The following is a 21,042-nucleotide window of genomic DNA, read 5'->3' on the forward strand; positions in this document are numbered from 1 at the left end:
AACCAGAGTTGATTTTTCCAAAGCAAAGCTTCAATTGTATCATTCTCATTTCAGAAGTATTCTGTGACTTCCTGTGACCTTCACATTAAGTAAGAAAACCTTAGTACAGCTCTATCCTCTAATACAGCACCCATCATTGAACACCTACTTACCTCTATAGACTAGTCTCCCATCAAGATGTCTGAATCTCTACCCTTATATTCTAATATTATAAATTGTTGATCTACAGAGACCCAAATTCTCTCTCACTTTTTGCATTCAAACATTCTACACTTACTGAAACACTTTCTTTGTCTTCCCTTCAACTCTTCACCTGGATGGCTCCTCCTGCAAATATCAAATCAGATTTACCTTCCCTTGTGAATGCTCTTTTGTCTAAGTTGTTTCAGCTGCTCGCACTACCTGCTTTCATTCCACACTCACCCAAATACTCCTGAATGCACTAAAACTCAAATGAAACATGGCCTCTTCTGAGAGGTTTCCTGACTCTACTATGAGCACCCATAAAATGCTGTGGTTCTCTACTGTAACACTTAGTCCTATCATAATAATGCCCTAATGGTTTGTCTGTTCCAATTACACTGAGTTCCTTGAGAGCAGAGACCATCCTATTCACCTGTTATAATCCCCAAAGCTAGCACAGTATAGAAGGAGTGTTAAACAAGCAATTAACTCACTCATTCATGAGATTGAACAACTAGGCATAGATTTGTTGCCACAGCCTGCCCCTCTTTCACCCCTTTCCAGATGATATAATTAACTGAAAGATAAAATTAAGGCCCATAAATAGAATGTATTTATAGACAAGAGAGTCTTTTGGAAGGCAGTCATAAGCAAACACCTTTCAGAATACGGAAAATTAGTTATATTCTTCCTACATAAATATCTGAGTGATATTTGATTTGTAAAGTACAGTCTCTTGCACTTATTTTCTTCCCTTCAAAATACGAATTTCTACTCCACTATTGGCCTATTTTTTACTTGCTAACCATTCTGGACTTTAAAGTCTGCATAAAACTATTAGTATTCATATTTTATGCCACTTACAAGAGTACATTAAATATGTAATTAGGTTAAAACAATAGCATTACCTTAGACAATATTTTCAGTCAAAGGAGAATTCATAGCCTATAGTATCCAGCACCCAGTAATACAAATTAATATAAAAAATTATAAACCTTCACATATTCTAATGCCAAGCTGAAATGTCTACTTAGCATTTTTCTTTTAAGTTGGCAGTAAAGTTAAAATGATGGCGATTGCTTTTAACAGATCTGGCAACAACTCTAGGTTTACTATTATTCATATGGAATTTTCTTCACAAGGTAGACAGACTGTAAAAAAATCTACTAAATTTCAAAATTATTTTATTTTTTAGCAAAGGTAATGCAAGCATTTGAAATGTATTATATAAAAATTCTATTTTTAAACTAATTTCATCTTATACAAATAAATGTTAAATATATCATTGATATTTGTGGAATCTTCCCTATGAAATATCTGTAAATTATATTATAAACTTGGTATTGTGAAGCTGTTCTGATGTTAAATGGAGACCTTTTATTGACACATTGAGCAATAGTCTTTGACTCATGGATTCTTATAGTTAGAAAGAAACTTAGAGGTGTAGTACTCTGTTCTCATGCTGCTATAAGGATATACCTGAGGCTGGGTAATTTATAAAGAAAAGATGTTTAATTGACTCACAGTTTCACAACGCTGAGGAGGCCTGAGGAAACTTACAAACATGGCAGAAGGGAAAGCAAACACACCCTTCTTCACATGGCGGTAGGAGACAGAAATGAGAGCCAAGCGAAGGGGGAAGCTCCTTATGAAACCATAGGATCTCCTGAGAAGTTACGCACTATCACGAGAATAGCATGAGGAAAACTGCCCCCATGATTCAATTACCTCTCACCACGTCCCTCTCATGACATGTGGGGATTATGGGAACTACAATTCAAATGAGATTTGGGTGGGGGCACAGCCAAACCATATCACAGGTCATCTAGGACTTCATTTCTAATTCAGGAATCTCTTTTACAGAATCCTTGGCGAATGCTTATCTAGCCTGTTTACAATTTTTTTGTTTATTTTCTTTTTTAGAATGTTATTTTTCACATTGAGTTGAAATCAGCCTCTTTATAATATTGACCATTAGTCCTAATTCTATACTTTGAAATAAAACAGAGAGGAGTTGAACTATCTACCACTCTCCAGGTTATAAAAACAAATCTAGAAATCATTCCTAATTCTTTTCTTTTCCACTCCTTCTATCCTTCTCTCACTGATTTAGTCCTATCAGTTCTAAATCCAAATATACATTTCATCCATCCACCTCTTTCCATTTTTACTGCCACTAGATGGTAGTCCAAGCCACCATCATCTTTGATCTAGACAAATCTAAACAATCTCTAAACAATCTCTTCTAAACAATTAGAAGAATTGTTTAGAAAAATTCTTCTCTAAACCATCTGTGTTTCAACTCTCATCTTTCTAAAATCTACTTTCTATACCAGTGGTCTCCAAATTGGAGTACATACACCAAAGGGTAATGCAAGATGATTTATAAGGATGCAAAAAGAAATATAAGAAATTCTACTTACATTTATTTTTATCTCATCCCTTTTAATTTCTATTCTGTGTAAGTTTTATAATGTTCCTAAATTAATACAATATGCTTGAGTGTAATTTATAAATAAGTAAATGTACATATATTGGGGTACATGCTTAAATATTGAATACTATTTTTCAGATGTGTTCTAATTAACATAATGGGATTATTACTCATCAGAATTTACACACTGCCTTTATATAATGTAAAGATTAATTACAATTATAGCTCTCATTTTTCTCTTTTGCTTTTTATTAAATTTGTAGTCTGATATATTTAACTTCTCAGATCCATTGATATAGTCTTATACAGCTAACATGTAAAAAATTGATTTTTAAATAAAATATCTTTTATTTATCCCTGTTAGATTTTCTTACAACTTGTTTTAAATTTTGAGACAATCTTACAGAAAAATTGCAAGTACAGCACAAATAGCATTTTTCCTGAATTGAGAGTTAAGAGCCAACATGATGTCCTATCACCTTCAATACTTTAGTATTTCCTACAAACAAGAGTATTCTCCTATGTTAGCCACAAAACCATCAAAATCAGAAAACATTGTTATTCCATTTTAATCCCAAGACCCCATTTAAGTTTTGCCAGTTCTCTAAATATGTTCTTTATTGAAACTATTCCAATTCAAAACCACATATTGCATTTAATTGTCATGTCTCTTTAGTCTCGTTCTTTTAATTCCTTACAGTTTTTATTTTAGGTTCTAGGGGTTCATGTGCAGTTTTGTTACATGGGTAAATTGCATGTCACGGAGGTTTGGTGTACGGATTATTTCATCACCCAGGTAGTGAGCATAGTACCCAATGGGTAGTTTTCCAATCCTCACCTGTCTCCTACCCTCCATCGTCAAGTGAGTCCTGGTGTCTTTTGTTCCCTTTTTTGTGTTCATGTGCAATCAAAGTTTAGCACTCACTTACAAGTGAGAACATGTGGTATTTAGCTTTATGTTCCTGTGTTAATTCACTTAGGATAATGGCCTCCAGCTACATCCATGTTACTGCAAAGGACATGATTTTGTTCTTTGTTATGGCTGCATAGTATTCTGTCGGTTATAAGTACCATATTTTCTTTATCCAATCTCCTATTTATGGGGATTTAGGTTGATTTCAAGTCTTGCTATTTTGAGTAGTGCTGTGAGGGCTTATTTTCTGAGTTGTTTTTCTTTCTTTTCTTTTTTTCTGTTAAATGAAACACTCCTACCTGCTCCACAGAGTTGTGGAGGCCAGAGAAGAGTATATCAGTAAAAAAAAATTCATATTACATTGACTTTCATTAAAGTGTAAGATTATCATTCTTATCTCCAACTAAAGTGCTAACATACAGTTGATTTTTCATTATTTTATTTTAAAAAAGAATAATGGGCAGCCCTTTCAAACGCTAAATCATTCCTAAGCTATTTACCTAATGCTGATCTTTTTTTAAAAAGACAATGAAGCTAACTTGGCAGGACTATTCTTTTTTGACTTTGTCTCATTTGTTATTTTTGAAGTGCTCACAAATCATGTACTTTAAAAAAAAAATCATTCTCAAATTTTTCTGGGATCAACATAAGTCTCACTATCCAGTTTACAAATCCTTCCTTTCTTTAATTGGAAAGTTAGAACAGATTTGCTTCTCAAGACACCTGGCATCTTTCCTCTGCTCCTTGATTTTTCAAAAAGTACTGATATTAACTCTTAACAAGAACAGAGAGAACATCGGACTTTGCCACTGCTGATCAAGAATCAGTTTCACAACTGGGTGGGGCAGGTTGAGGGTGTTGGGGAGAAAACCACAACTTCTCTACATCTCTATTTTCCCATCTATAAAATGAACTTAAGTAATCTGACTTCTCACTGTTGTAATGAAACTTAAATGCAATAATACATATGAATAAACATCTATAAATTAAAAAAGCATTATGCAAATGTTAGTGACACCCAATTCAGCACTCTGGGATAATTGTTAAAGCTATCACTGATGAAATGTACCCTCCTTACTAGACTCTGCTCCCTTCCAATGCTTGCAGCAACCCAATATGTATTATTATCCCTATTTTACAGATGAGGAAACTGAGGATCAGAGGGATTAAGTACTTCCCAAAACCACAAAGATAATAAGCAATGGAGCAAATTCAAACCCAGGTCTGTTTGATTCCAAAACCTACACCCTTAACTCACACCCCAAATAACGTGAAACTTCCTCCTATTCCACTATAGAGGCTGGAACTCATTGAAACAGGAGCTGCCCTGAAAACCTCTTCCCTGTTATAAGCTGCTGTCAAACTTTTATGTTGCTGGTTCCACATTTTCCAATTTAAAAACCATTCTACTTTCTACAGAAGACAGAAAACTCATAGTTGATTAATAGCTCTGAACTCCTATTTATCTGCGAAGGCTACACCATTTTCTGAAAGCAGCAAACCTCTTCTTGCCTTCTCTTTTATTTTCTGCAAACGTTTCCTGTATTTTATGTTTTTCATAAGCCTCTTTTCCTGTTGCCTTTGTCAATAGGTGAGACAATGACCAATTTAATTAAAAATGCTTAATTGGTTTACCATTTGATGAATTGAATAGCCATCCCAGTCAAATCCATTTTCTGCATAACATAATTATTTTGTTAATAACTCATCCCCATAAATGATTCCCCAAAATTTTACCCATATAGATGTCTTCCTTTTTAATTTCCTCCAAGTTTCCATTAATGGGTATTTACTAATTTATCATGTACTTGTGTGAAAAATTAGTCTTTTCTAATTTTAGAAAACATCCACTTGTGTCTAAAATTAGTTTTTTCACAAGTGAATGTTTTGGATCCTGGACTGGACTAAAAATTTTCAAGAACAGGCCAGGTGCAGTGGCAGTACTTTCGGAGGCCGGGGCAGGTGGATCACCTGAGGTCAGAAGTTCGAAACCAGCCTGGCCAACATAGTGAAACAGTATCTCTACTAAAACTACAAAAATTAGCCAGGTGTGGTGGTGTACACCTGTAATCCCAGCTACTCGAGTAGCTGAGGCAGGAGAATTGTTTGAACCCAGGAAGCGGAGGTTGCAGTGAGCCAAGACCATGCCACTGCACTCCAGCCTGGGCGATAGAGCGAGACTCTGTCTGAAAAAAAAAAAAAAAAAAAAAAAGATCAAGAACAGTAACAATGCCTTCTAAACTTGGTACTTATGATGTTTATGAAATGACTATTTCTTTGGGAGTTTCTTACATTTTAAATTACCATGACCATGACTATTGCAAAACTGACAGCTAAATGATCAGCAGAGTAAATAGGGTCCATGTGAATGCTGCTTTGCAATAGTGATCAGATATCACTCCAGCACCCACAGAAACATCAGTGTGTGTTGCAATTAACACTTCAAAAAGCTCATAGTTTCATCATGCTATTATTAAAACATTAAAAATAAATAGAACTATTCATCCAAGGCATGTATAACATGTTGGCCTTTCAGGTGAAATACCTGTGAAAACGGTCGCTTTTGACCTCAATTTTTTTTTTAATTTGATTCCAAGAATATCTACATATTTACCCTGACAATTTTCTACAACCTTAATTTTATTTTCATTTTTATATATTCTATTTTAAAAGTGTTCTTGTACTTATAACTATAGAATCAATCAGTTTCAAAATGTCAGAAACGAACTGGTATGTCTTGGCCCAAGTGAAAATTCATACACTTGTGTAATAATAACCCCTTCTCGGAAAACCCCCTTTGCAAAATACCACTGGAAAGAGAAAAATGCAAGAAATTAACATTCACTTAATTTTTAACATATGAGAAAGTGTTATGCTTTCTTAGACTATAAGTGATTATAATTTTTTAAAAAGAGACACTGTGGGAAACATACATAAGGACTTATTACCTGTTATTTTTTGAAAAATATAATTTGTAGCACTAGCTAAAACATTTATTCTAAAATGATTTTTAAACAATAATGTATTGTGTAGTCAAAAACCTCTTTCTCATTTCACAGATCTAACAAATTAGCTATTAAGAATGAACTATTGTTTGACAATCAAACAGGAGATTTTTCTACAATTTTTCCATGTATTTTTAGTAATTCATAGTTAGCTTGAAATAAATGATTTCAGGAAACTACTTAGGAGCTAATGATTTAGAAGGCTCCTAGGTTAAAAGCAATAATAATAATAATACTCTGATTCTATATATCTTTTCTCCTATCTTGTCAGTTTTCAGTCATATAATTAAGAGATTAAAGTTTGTTCAAATTAATTCCATTATAAGAACTTTAAAAGACTTTGAGGCTGGGCACCGTGGCTTTGCGCCTATAATCCCAGCACTTTGGGAGGCCAAGGCAGGTAGATCACCTGAGGTCAGGAGTTTGAGACCAGACTGGCCAACATGGTAAAACCCCGTCTCTACTAAACACACAAAAAAGTTATCTGGGTGTGGCGGTGCATGCCTGTAATCCCAGCTACTGGGGAGACTGAGGCAGGAGAATTGCTTGAACCTGGGAGGTGAAGGTTGCAGTGAGCCGAGATCACGCCACTGCACTCCACCCTAGGTGAAAACCAAGATTCCGTCTCAAAAAGACTTTGAGATAAGTGGCAAAAACTTAGTTTCAAAAGTACTGGTTTAGATTGAAATGTATTTCAAATGTTAAATAGGAAGTTAATTAGAGTAAGAGTTGTGAGTAAAGAGTAGAAACGCTGAACCGGTCATTTATCATTGGGGTCAATTATAATTTCACAATGATCCCCATAGAAACATTATTTAATTTAGGGATCACTGTTTTATGTACAATATCTCTTTTATCCTGCCCTGATAAAATTTTTCTCTTTTCTTAAGGTATCAGATACACACCGGACTTCAACATTCTATCATAAGACCTACTCAACCCAACTGTTTACCTCTGGACAATGCCACCCTACCTCAGAAACTGAAGGAGGTTGGATATTCAACGCATATGGTCGGCAAATGGCACTTGGGTTTTTACAGAAAAGAATGCATGCCCACCAAAAGGGGATTTGATACCTTTTTTGGTTCCCTTTTGGGAAGTGGGGATTACTATACACACTACAAATGTGACAGTCCTGGGATGTGTGGCTATGACTTGTATGAAAACGACAATGCTGCCTGGGACTATGACAATGGCATATACTCCACACAGATGTACACTCAGAGAGTACAGCAAATCTTAGCTTCCCATAACCCCACAAAGCCTATATTTTTATATATTGCCTATCAAGCTGTTCATTCACCACTGCAAGCTCCTGGCAGGTATTTTGAACACTACCGATCCATTATCAACATAAACAGGAGGAGATATGCTGCCATGCTTTCCTGCTTAGATGAAGCAATCAACAACGTGACATTGGCTCTAAAGACTTATGGTTTCTATAACAACAGCATCATCATTTACTCTTCAGATAATGGTGGCCAGCCTACAGCAGGAGGGAGTAACTGGCCTCTCAGAGGTAGCAAAGGAACATATTGGGAAGGAGGGATCCGGGCTGTAGGCTTTGTGCATAGCCCACTTCTGAAAAACAAGGGAACAGTGTGTAAGGAACTTGTGCACATCACTGACTGGTACCCTACTCTGATTTCACTGGCTGAAGGACAGATTGATGAGGATATTCAACTAGATGGCTATGATATCTGGGAGACCATAAGTGAGGGTCTTCGCTCACCCCGAGTAGATATTTTGCATAACATTGACCCCATATACACCAAGGCAAAAAATGGCTCCTGGGCAGCAGGCTATGGGATCTGGAACACTGCAATCCAGTCAGCCATCAGAGTGCAGCACTGGAAATTGCTCACAGGAAATCCTGGCTACAGCGACTGGGTGCCCCCTCAGTCTTTCAGCAACCTGGGACCGAACCGGTGGCACAATGAACGGATTACCTTGTCAACTGGCAAAAGTGTATGGCTTTTCAACATCACAGCCGACCCATATGAGAGGGTGGACCTATCTAACAGGTATCCAGGAATCGTGAAGAAGCTCCTACGGAGGCTCTCACAGTTCAACAAAACTGCAGTGCCGGTCAGGTATCCCCCCAAAGACCCCAGAAGTAACCCTCGGCTCAATGGAGGGGTCTGGGGACCATGGTATAAAGAGGAAACCAAGAAAAAGAAGTCAAACAAAAATCGGGCTGAGAAAAAGCAAAAGAAAAGCAAAATAAAGAAGAAGAGGAAACAACAGAAAACAGTCTCAGGTTCAACTTGCCATTCAGGTGTTACTTGTGGATAAGCGCAAATATTTCCTGTTTGGTTAAACTTTAATCAGTTCTTATCTTTCATCTGTTTCCTAGGTAAACCAGCAAATTTGGCTCGATAATATCGCTGCCCTAAGCGTCAGGCTTGTTTTCATGCGGTGCCACTCCAGAGACTTCTGTCACCTGGCCGCCACACCGAAAACTGTTCTGCTCAGTGCCAAAGGTGCTACTCTTGCAAACCACGCTTAGAGTGGAGATGTTTGTTTCTCTTGCTCCTTTAGAAAACGTGGTGAGTCCTGAGTTCGACTGCTGTGCTTCAGTCAACTGACCAAACACTGCTTTAAATTATAGGAGGAGTACAATAACCTACCATCCGCAAGCATGCTAATTTGATGGAAGTTACAGGGTAGCATGATTAAAACTACCTTTGATAAATTATAGTCAAAGATGTGTCACCTCAAAGGCCTTGAAGAATATATTTTCTTTGTGAATTTTTGTATCTCTGTCGTATGACACTTGGGTTTCTAAATTAATTCTATTTCATATATATATATATATATATATGTTTCTTTTCCTGTGAAAAGCTGTTTTTCTCACATGTGAACAGCTTGCACCTCATTTTATCATGCATGAGGGAATGGCAAATAAGAATGTTTGAGCACACTGCCCACAATGAATGTAACTATTTTCTAAACACTTTAATAGAAGAACATTTCAGTATAAAAAAACCTAATTTATTTTTACAGAAAAATACTATTTTGTTGTCATAAAAAGTTATGCAAATGACTTTAATTATTTTATTTTTATTTCCTGCATAACATTAGAAGAGTTTTATTTCATTTCTTCAAATTACCAAGCACTGTAATACTATGAATTACTGTAATACTGTGCGAATTCATAGACTATAAAAACATCATTCAGAAAACATTATAATCATCATTGTTCAACCATGATTTTGAATGTAATAAGATGAATATATTCCTTACAAATTACTTGGAAATTCAATGTTTGTGCAGAATTGAGACAACTTTATTGTTTCTATCATAAACTATTTATGTATCTTAATTATTAAAATGATTTATTTTATGGCACTAGAAAATTTACTGTGGCTTTTCTGATCTAACTTCTAGATAAAATTGTATCACTCATCCTAAAAAATAAAGATCTTTACTAATAGGCAGTTGAAGGAATGGTTTGCTACCAACCACAGTAATATGATTTTACAGATAGATGCTTCCACTTGGCTATGACATGGAGAAAGATGTTCCCATATTAATAATATTATTAATTATTATAAAATATAAAAACCTAACATTTATATTAGGTTGGTGCAAAAGTAGTTGCAGTTTTTGCCATTAAGAGTAATAACCTTACTCTTATACAAAGTGGACACTGTGGGGAGATACAGAGAAATGGAATATATGGATCCTGCCTGGAGTAAGTTATCTTGTTTGGAAACCACACATGCAAACGTCATGAGGATAATTAAAGGAGTATTATCAGTAATGAAGTTTATCATGGGTCACCAATGAGCATAGATTGGTGTGGTTCCTGTAGACCCTGGTGTGTTCTTTGAAGTGCCCTCTCCTAATACAGAGGCCTCGAAGCCTCGCGGTATACACTTGAAAAGTCACAGATAGCTAGAATTGTGATCTTTGAAGTTAAAACTGTGATAAGAAAATGTGTGTGGTGGTATGACAGCATACCATTAAACACATTTATATCACAGCTCAAAGGACTGATATAATACATTTATATCACAACTCACAATTTCTGAAAATGTATTAAAGAATCTGTAATCTAGTACTGAAATTACTAAATTGGATAAGATGATTTAAAGGATTTTAATTTTAATGTTTTATTTCTAGAATATATGGCTCCAGTTTATTTTATAGTGTAAAGTTGTATTTCCTAAAGTTTGTGTTTTGTCGACAGTATCCTTTAAATGAGTCTTAAAAATAAAGGCATATTGTTCATGTTTTCCTTTCCCAGTGGCACATAAATAACATGTCTTAAAATAGATGGTATCTTATACACTTTTAAAAAATAGACATCTTTACACTAAAAAAGAATTCTGAAGAAAGTAAGTTTGGGAGATGTTGGGTTAAAGAAAGTCAAAGGAGTCACTTTAATGCAGATGTTTGTTAGAATTTTTAAAATCTTAGCTTGCATTGTAACCCTGACAGAAGGAAAATGTTATACAGTATTTCATAATTTCACCACAAAACTGTTCTCTGTGGCACAATGCACAGGACTAGCATTCTGAGGAACTATACTGTTATTGGAAACACAGTGTAAAAATAGAATCATCTAGAAGTTCCTAGAAAGACAAAAAAAGAAGCAAAGAGGCAAATTAGGATTATGAAATACCAGTAGGTATCACCTATTGTGGTGTAATTCTAAGTTCTCTATAAATGATCATAATCTTCTCAGTGAAAATAATTTAGCCCACAGTGTTCTACTGGAAATGGCTTCATGGATGTTGATTGCTGTTTTAAAGAGTACCTGCCACCTGCCCAGGGCTCTAGGCAGGATGTGGTTTACGAGAAGTCTCAGTGTCTTGCCCTCAAGAAATTAAAATCCTTTCTAATAGTCATATATAAGTCATGAACAAAAATGTTTCTGAAAATGCTGTTGGCAAATCACTAGGAATTTCAAGATGGACAGGAAGGAAAACACTGTGTCCTTGAGTTTTGTGCCCTAATCACTGATGCCATGTTAATACGGGGAATTCATTCTCAGGTGTTAGTTTCCTAAACTGTGATCTTCAAGATGCGTTTCTAGGCTGCCTGTGGTTCTTTCAAGTGTAAACTGCACCTCTTTCAAACCTCTGATCTTTCTTAGGGCTTCAAAAGAAACTTCATTAGCTTTGTCAGAAAATAATTTTTGAATATGGCTGTGTTTCTGGGTTGAGAACGGATATAAAAACATTTTCTTCCAATGAGAACATCAACAACGAAAATATTTGTAGTACCTTTCAGCCAGGGAAAACATCTACCCCAGGCCTGTCAACTGTCAGGTCTAACTAAAGAACTTGTTTCATCTGTTTTTACATACTCTTTCTTCATTTTTCTAAAAATTGAATGGATATTTTTGTTTTCTTGACCAGGCCCCTTTTAAAATTTTTAAGCACAGAGGATCACTGTCATTGATAGTTAAATAATTATACTTTTTTGTACTTTCAACATTCCTCTGTGAGAATATACCATATTAGTGTGCATGTCTCCACATTATTTCTTTATATTACTGAACAGTATTTTATTATATAGATATGCCATTATTTATCCTTTCACATGTTAATGGACACTTGGGTTGTTTCCAGCTTAAGGCTAATATAACTAAAAATGCTATGTATTTTCATGTGCAGGTGTTTCTTGACTTTCTAAGGCACATGAATTTCGCATAAGGATTAGCTTCCTAAGCATTTTATTCATACCATTTTTGAACATACAAATTGTGAATTTGTCAGTAGCAGAATGTGTGATGTTGGCAGGAAAAAGTTTCCTTGCCAAAAGCAGCACAATTCCTCTATGGTAAACTAATAGCTACTTTATTTCCTCATGCAATGACTTCATAGAATCCATTCACTCATTCAACAAATGCATTCTGAATGTTACTCTCTCAGGCAATGTTCTAGGATCTTGGGATATATAAGTGTATGAAATGAATAAATATTCTTACCCTTGGGCAGGTTATCTTCCAGCTGAGTGAAGCAGACAATAAATAATAAACACAACTAATTATAACATTATATACTATATAAAGTAGTGTGAAAAAAGAGTAGATCAGGATAACGGGAGGATTCACTCTACACCAAGTTTATCCATCCATTCATTCAGCATTTGTCAAGTGCCCCGTGTAATGGTGTGCATGGGATGTGATGGCAAGTGACATCAGGCAGAGTCCTTGCCTTCGGGTGTGCCCCTGCCTTTTTAGTGTACATTCTCCTAGAAGATGCAGCCATGAACCCAATAACCAAACACCTCATCCCTGCCATCCTGCCACCATGGCTATCCCACTTTCCAGCTTGATCTTCCTCGTTAGCATTTAATATGCTTCAGATTTTACTCGCAAGTTTTCCTTATTGTCTGTTTCATTCCCCTAAAATATAGGCTTCTTAAGAAAAGTGATTTCTATAAGTTCTGTTTACATGTGCATGGCCAGTATATAAAGTGGTGTCCTACTCATACTTAGCACTCAATGTTTTTGAGTGAATAAATAAGATAATCACATTTATCCATATGTTCAGCCACATTTGCCTAAGTTTCCACTTTCTATTTCTGGTACAGGGATTTCATTGTTGAAAAATAGAACTAATCATCCTTAATACCTTTAGCAGCAATGATATGAAATGCAGAAATTTCTAACACTATAAAAAACTAACTCTAATATTGTATAGTTATAGGAACATGCTGTTACAGCAAAAGCAAAGCAAAAATTATACAAAATTGAGAGCAAATTTTATCTATCATCTTTATTACATAACAGGATAGAACATGATTATTCTAACGCTACTTGGAATATTACAGAATACATTAGCTTAAATGAGTTCCCAGAAAGAAGAGATGAGGGCTTAAATTGTCAATAACTTTTTGTACCAAATCATGAAAGGAAAAAAATATAATTAGCAAATAAACCTCTATGTCTTCATAGAATTATAAAGCCAAATGGAATATACCTCACATCCTTGGGTATTCTATTACAAACCTCTCCAATATGGCAAAGCAGAAATTCTGCTTTTTTAAAGATATATTTTTCTTAAATATTTTACTAGTCATAGCATCTCTATGAATTTGGTTGATTCATTGGTTAAACATGGTATTATTTAAAGCACAGAACCTGAATGTTGCCTTTGGGGATTAGGTAGATTTGAACGTATTTACCTAACTTTCAATTTCATATCTATGATTTGAAATTTCCTTATATTCAAATTTACTGCAATCCTGTAACATTTTTTGCCAGTTGGTTTATGCAATTTCAGGTAAAATCAATCCCAATAATTGAAAAACAAACAACAGAATAGCAAAGGCATATTAGAAATGTCTACCCATCCACTCTTTGTAGAAATTATTCAGCTGATAATTGTAAATAGAGAGCATCTTAATGCACAATCAAACAAAAGTAAAATTTGTCTTTCAGTATAAAAATCCAAAAATAATTTTTAATATCACTTCCATCATATTAATCTTTCTAGAAACAATGCTTTAAGAATTAAAGTCCTTCAACTCCAGGGTTGAACATGGAGGATGAAGAGGGAATACCTTCAGCTGACCTTCTAAATCCTAAACAACTGTGAGAAAAAAAACTTTTTATAACCAAGGTTTTTAAAAAGTCTTGATTTAATTTAGTATCTGAAATCATATTTTTTATGTCATCATCACCAGAATTTCCAGAGGCTTCCTTTGGGCAAACAGCGTTAAGTCCTCAGTCAGCGAGTTATTCTGTCTCTAAGGCAGATCCCACTACAACTTCTCTATTTTTAGTTATTCCTGATTAAATAATCCCCTCTAGCACCTATGAGGTGGGGAATTACAAGCATAAAAAGTCCTGCAATTATTTCTACTATACAGTCAGACATAATAGCAACAAAACAATACAGTGTTTAATTAAACTTTTTTTTTCTTTTCTTCAAGTTTTGCTCAAGATCCTAACAGTTAACATAGTGTTTCAGAGATTAAGGTAACAGCTTCTGAGGAATCCTGCTCTCTCCCAGCTGGGAGCCATGGCGGCTGCAGTGGCAGTGGAGACTAGGTGAGGTGGGTGGAGAGGTTTTTCCCCTTACCTTTTTATTTGGCCCCTTGCCTCTGCACTTCTCAGCATCCCGGCTGTGCTAGGGCTATTTCTTTCTGAACTCACATGCAACCATAACTCCGCATTTTCCTTTCTTGGCACCCTTCTCCATACCCAAGTCCCACATCCGTTTCTGCCACAGAACTAGGCACATTATAGCTATGTCCAACACAACAGAGGTATCAACAAGTGAATTCCTCCCTTCCAAAGTTCTCCCAGCATAAAGGGATGAATGTGTAGAGCTATCTCAGCCTTCTGGTGACGAGAAGACCTGAGCCCCACCCCTAAATCTTCAAGGAGCTGAGATCAGAGTGGGAGTGAGCAATCAGGAAGCCAACAAATTGTTCCCACCTGAGTAAGTGAGCGACCTCTCCCTTCAGGTCCAAGCAGTTTAGCAGCTGCAATGTCCAAAGCCGCTTCAGCTTTGGAAACTAATTAATGCTTTCTCTTTCTGCCCAGAAGAGAGAGCAGTGAATAAGGTAACTTCTAACTTCTATTTGGAACCTATCCAAAGCCTACCTTGGGTATTTCTTCTCTTCTTACGTAGAGGAGCGAACAACATAGATTTCTAACATTCTCTACCCACCCACCAAAAGCCCAACGTTGGGAATTCCTGGACCCTTTCTTCTCTTGCTAGGAGAAGGCAAAAACTAAAAGCCTTCTCTAAAACCTAAAACCATTTGGGCTGCTTGTTCCAACCTACCCCCAGCCTTCGACCAACAGTTGTCTTCCAATGCTTTCAATCTGTCTGCTATTGGCTCTTGCTGTCTTCTTTCAAATCCTGTTAGTTAGCCTGGGGGCCATCCTCTATCTCTTTCAGAAAACCACGTTTCAAACAGGATCCCATTCTTGTCAGTAAACTTGGTAAGTTTTTATGATCTATATTTATTCCTTGTTATCCTGAATGCAACCATGAAGTTTCTGGAACTCAGAGTCATCATTGTTCATTACAGCAACGGCAGCAGTGTCACATAGGTGATGCAAGGAAAGCCACATGTTTAGCACTACATGTACAGGGGTCGCATCATAGGAGAGGAAGCCTAAAATTATGAATCTGGAAATATATATATATATACACACACATATATGTGTGTGTGTGTGTGTGTATCTATACATGTAAAAATATAAATAAAATGCCCCCCCTCTCCTCCCTTCCTGAGAGAGAAACATTTGCTCCCTGGTCTTTTAGAGTCCTTTGGACTGTAAATAAATGTTCTGAAGAAAAGAGAGGGGAAAGTACCCCAAAATGCAAACAGTTGGCTCTGACAGAAATAAGTTTTATTACTCTTTAAGAGCAGATAATTCCCCGTGTAAGACACTTCAACGTCCGAGCTTGTCCTTTGACCCAGGTGCCAGTAACATTTGTCAGAAAGTCCTAACTATGCAGAAACATGAGAATATTCACTTTCTGACATAGATCAGTGGTTGCAGATGGAAGTTGAAGCAGGGACCGACAGAAAACAGGTATGAGGGAAACTTCAAGGTGAAGGAGGTACCTTAAAACTGAATCGTAGGGATGATTGTACATCTGCATGATGTACTAAAAAAAATCACTGAACTGTATAGTTACAATGGGCAACTGTATGACATGTAAATTATTCCTCAAAAAAGCTGCTAAATGCAAGCCAGTAGCAGAATAATTATTCACAATAAATATAACAACAAAAAGTCTCCAGAATATATAATGAACTCCTACAAATCAATAAGAGAAAATAATGGAAAGAGTCCTCACAAAAGATGACACACAAATGCACAGTCAATATATGAAAATGTGCTAAAAATCATTAGGCATTAGAGAAGTGTAAATTAAAATCATAATGCTATGCCAGTACATTTGTATCAGAAAGGCTAAAATGAAAAAGATAGTACCAGGTGTTGGTAAGTATGTGGAACAACTGAGTGGAAGTGTTGGTGAGAGTGTAAACTAATATAACCACATCAGAAAACGTTTTGGCTGTATCAATGAAAGTTTAACATTTATATCCCTATAACTCAGCAATTTTATTCCTAGGAATATACCCTGGAGAAATGCGTGTATAGATATTCACCAAAAATCATGTAAAGATATAATTCATAGAAGCACTATTTATAGTATCCTAACACTGAAAAGCACACTTAATTATTCATCAGCAAGAGAATGAGTAAACAAATTGTGATATTCTCATATAATGGAATGTTATTCTATTGAGGGGGACGTGTTGAGGGGTTACTAGAAGGGGCACAAGAGGGACTTCTGGGGTTCTGCTAATATTTTTATCTCTGTGCTGCTTGTGGTTATATGTTCAGTTTTCTAAAATTCATTATCTATATAACTAGAGTTTATGTACTTCTCTGTGTTTGTTATACTTCTCACCACTACCGGAGTCTACGATATATATATATTTATATGAGATATATATGTATATATCATAGCAATTCCACTCCCAGATATTTGCCCAAACCCAGGAATAAAACTAATACATGCCTAGCAGAGTGTCTTGCACACTGTAATATTCAATTAACATGAAACACAGAACAGAAAGGCCTAATTTACCCACCCCATTTTTTTTTAATCATATTAACCAGCATGTAGAAATTTCTGGGACCTAAATATCCAGCCCTAATACAAATTATAGATGACTACCACCAGGGGTCATGCTAGCAGGTTTGTTTCAACAGGTTGAGGCTGAATGTAATTAATTTTATAATTTTTAATAGTTTAAATCCAGTTTTTTAAAATTAAATTATGAAACAAAGGTGATGTGAATAATCATATTGAATGGTAAGTGCAATAAAATCTACATATGCGTTGAATTCACAATTGAGTCGTGTCCAATATTACAGTCTAACCTCAATTCCTATCAAATAATTTAAGTTAAAAAATAGTGGGTCCCATATTTATGGCTTTCTGATTATAGAGTCTTCTACTGAGGTAACATGATTCCCCTTGAATTCTTCTCTATTGTTCTTATCTTTGTAGTGACTATCCTTGTATTTCTCTGCATTGCTCCACTCCACCCCACCACTATTTCCTCTGCTTATTCATCTCTCCCTCCTTCTCTAGCTCTTTTCTCTTTGTCATCTTTATTTTCCCTTCTCCCTCTTTGTAATTATAATCTCTTTAATATTTTTAAAAACTAACCAAACTCATATGTTGAAATTTAATAAATTAGAGTCTGTGTACCTATCTTTAAAAAAATCTTTGGGCAACCTTTTATACTAGGATGCATATTTCCACATAGCCACTTATATTCCAGCCTAATCTAAGAGTGAAAATGACTATTGACCAGAAATTAATACTTTTACCGATAGTCAAAAATAGTGATCATATTTCAACAATAGATAACTTTATCTACTATTGCCAGAAAGACTCATAATCATCTTTGTGTGTATATGTTTAATTATAATCACACTTGATTGAATTACAGTTTCCAAGAATTAATTATGGCTGTTAGTGGCTATTAAATGAGAAAATGTGTTTGCAGCTCAAACATTTGTCTTGTTATGTTTCCTAGTGGAAAAAGGCAAATACTGACAGGATGTCAGTTTAAGTGAATTCGTGTTACTACCCTGCACAATAAAATAATATACAAGGCTGTGCTTTGTGAATTGTGAGTTACATTAGTGAATATCATTTTCTGATTGCCTGCATTTTTCCTATTTTATATACATGATTATTTTTGTAAGTAAAATTAATATAAAATTTAATTTGAATACTTGTGAATAAAGAGATGTAGCACTGTTTTCTATTAAACTACACTAATCCTCTCCAGCAAAAAGTAGTTTATTAAATCATATTCCATTAATTTTAAGGTGTTGATGCGTTTGTCATATTACCTAATTAACATTGTGTTATGGGAGAATTTTTGTAGCATATATTTTGAATTACTTTCAATTGTCTTAAGATAACTGAATTTGAAGAAACAATAGCTATTTTGCTATCTAACTTCACTTGTAAATTTCACCTACTCATTCTTACTAAAAACAAAGTAAAAATTTTAATAAACTTCAGGTTATTAATATACTGTATTTCTCCTTTTCCCTCTAACCACCTTTTGACCATTATTTCTACTATAAATTATTTCATTTTCTTTACAATTCATAAACAAATCTTGCTTTTCATCAAGATTTATTTGTTGTGAACAATTCATTATGAAACAGTGAACATTATGAAAAATATTCTAATTTCCTTATAACTTGTTATTAATGCTAATTTACTCCATAATTTATTTAACCTTTAAAGCATCTTTCTCTTTTGATATTTATCTTTAAAATCCTTTTGTAAGCAGCTGTTTACTGAGTTGAAGCATTTTATTAGCTTATTTGGTTGCTGTACATGCTCATGAAATACTGCCAAATAAATCCTTGAAAATTTACCCGGTAGTTGCTGTCTTTTCTCTTACGCTAAAAAGTATTGTCTATACTATTTGCATGCAAAATATACATTTCTGAAACCTGACTTCTAAAGTCTGTCATTTCAATTAACTATTCTCAAATGATCTAACGTGCCTTTATCCTAGAAAATGTACTGTTAGTAGTGTTCCTATTATTATTTATTTTTTCTTTAGAGAACTTTGAAGTATCCTTCAAGATACGATTCTACCATAGCTCTTAGAAATAATAGCAATAGGGTCAAATTTGCCCTATTTTAATCATTCACCTAGCTCTCACCTCACATTCACAGCATGAGTTGTCTTTGAAATTCTCTAGTAGCAGGGATTAAGCCAGTATTACAGAATGAACTCCATCTAATTGTGTGTGAAAAGAGAGAAAATGCCAATTACATAAAAACATCAATGACTTCATTTCATTTATTTTGCTCCCTTTCTCTGGATCAAACAGGCAATCTTGATATATAAGAGAAACCAAAATAGGTAGCTAGAGGTTTCACGTTGCTGGCGTATATCCTCTACAGAGAAAAACAACAACAACAAAACACCAATGTTTTACTAGTCAGACCAGATTTTTCGGGGTTTTTTTAAGATGAGAAAAACGACAACTTTGTAGGAAAGCTGTGATGCTCTTAGACCAGCCATTTGTACAGAGGCTTAGTTTTCTACAAAAAGAGAGAATTGGACTAAATCAAAACAAGGGAGCAAAAGGCAAAATTGATTTTTCACAAATCATAATGTTTAAAAATAGATGTCACTGATCCCCTCAAGCTTGATGCATCCCATCTGAGTACCACCTGAGACTAACCTCATCCTTTGGCTGTAGGTGGTTAACAGAGCAACAAAGAATAAAAAGCCTGAAATCAATCAAATGATGAGTTCAACCTTACTTCTCCTCTCCTCTCAGTACCTCACACTTATTCTCCAGCCTGGAGAGACTCGTAGGCAAGGAAATTGCTGTACCTGTGTGTTTATAAAAATATAAAGTGATAAGTACGTAAGTGCAAGTAATGATAGAATATTATTGCTAATAATAGGAATATATTATTCTTATTTATAATAGTTAATAAAAGCACAATTGCTAACAGACATATTTAAACATATCATGTTAAACACATTACTGTATAAGAGGCATTTGCTTAAAGTCATTAAAGCTCAAGAGTAGATTAAAATGTTTTTAAAACTGCTATAGGTGACTCTAATCAATTAAAGTTACTGGGAGGTAAATTTCAGCTCAGAATAAGAAAGAACTTTCTAGCAAAAGTGCAGCTTTTAGTGGAATGTTGTGGCCTCTGAAGACAATGTGTTTCCTCATACTGAAAGAAATGTAATAGAAGTAGAATCATTGTAAGCCTGGAATATATCCAGTCTCCACGTGCTAATAAGAGCTAGAGAAGCATCCAGAGCACAGACTGCTGTGAGACCTTGAGTCAAAAGCCGCCTTTCACAAGCATCCAGAAAACAATGAGTTCCCACTGTTTCCAAGTCCAAAGTTCCATTCCAGCAGTGATTCTAATATACAGCACTTGAGACAATGTAAACATACATCTATGCAATCTATTTATTTTCCCCAACTTCAACTGAAATCAGTGGGAAAAAAGCAAAAGATTTGTGCCATACTCAGATACTCTTGAGTATAAGGCCCAATTTCTCTCTTCTAAGCACAACTCAACTGTTCTCTCTCATGACTTCATTTTTGTGGATGGCATAAACCTGCCCCAAACCCTTTTCCAATTGTACCTCCAAGGGAGATCGGGCCACTCTAATTACAGTTTACTTAATTTTCAAATGGTTTTTCCAATTATAATGTCAGCATAAGAAGATACCCCTGTTGCCAGGGCAACCTAAATGTACAATTCACTTCCTCAAAACCTAACTCTACCTGGACAAATTGACTCTATATTCTCAGATAATCTCACTTTTGTGAGATTTTGTGCTTATAAAATGTAAGCATTCTGAAGCTTCCATCATCTTATTTTGCCTATTTTTTACAAAGTGTTGTAAATCTATCCTCTTTTCCTTCAGTTTGCTGACATTTTATTTTTCTTAACTAATTCAAATATAACTCTCACCTTGAAAGTCAGATA

At 35.1% G+C, this 21,042-nt stretch overlaps 1 protein-coding gene and 1 long non-coding RNA gene across 4 annotated transcripts in view; one reads left to right on the forward strand and one right to left on the reverse strand.

Annotated features, from left to right (window-relative positions):
• The window catches only part of ARSJ (arylsulfatase family member J), an 85,993-nt gene extending 67,053 nt beyond the window's left edge, over positions 1 to 18,940 (forward strand). The window contains exons 2-3 of one of the 2 annotated variants that reach the window (XM_003899113.5): positions 7,426 to 8,795; positions 8,892 to 18,940. In XM_003899113.5, coding sequence (XP_003899162.1) covers positions 7,426 to 8,795; positions 8,892 to 8,917 — 1,396 coding nt within the window. In that variant the 3' untranslated portion in view covers positions 8,918 to 18,940. Of the gene's footprint in view, positions 1 to 7,425 lie in introns of both variants that reach the window. The other variant, XM_009207466.4, reaches the window with a different exon arrangement.
• Positions 1 to 21,042, reverse strand: part of LOC108586066 — a 77,772-nt gene that overhangs the window by 12,949 nt on the left and 43,781 nt on the right. The window lies entirely within an intron of this gene.

The sequence above is a fragment of the Papio anubis genome, chromosome 3, assembly GCF_008728515.1.
Source record: "Papio anubis isolate 15944 chromosome 3, Panubis1.0, whole genome shotgun sequence".
Lineage (NCBI taxonomy): Eukaryota > Metazoa > Chordata > Mammalia > Primates > Cercopithecidae > Papio > Papio anubis.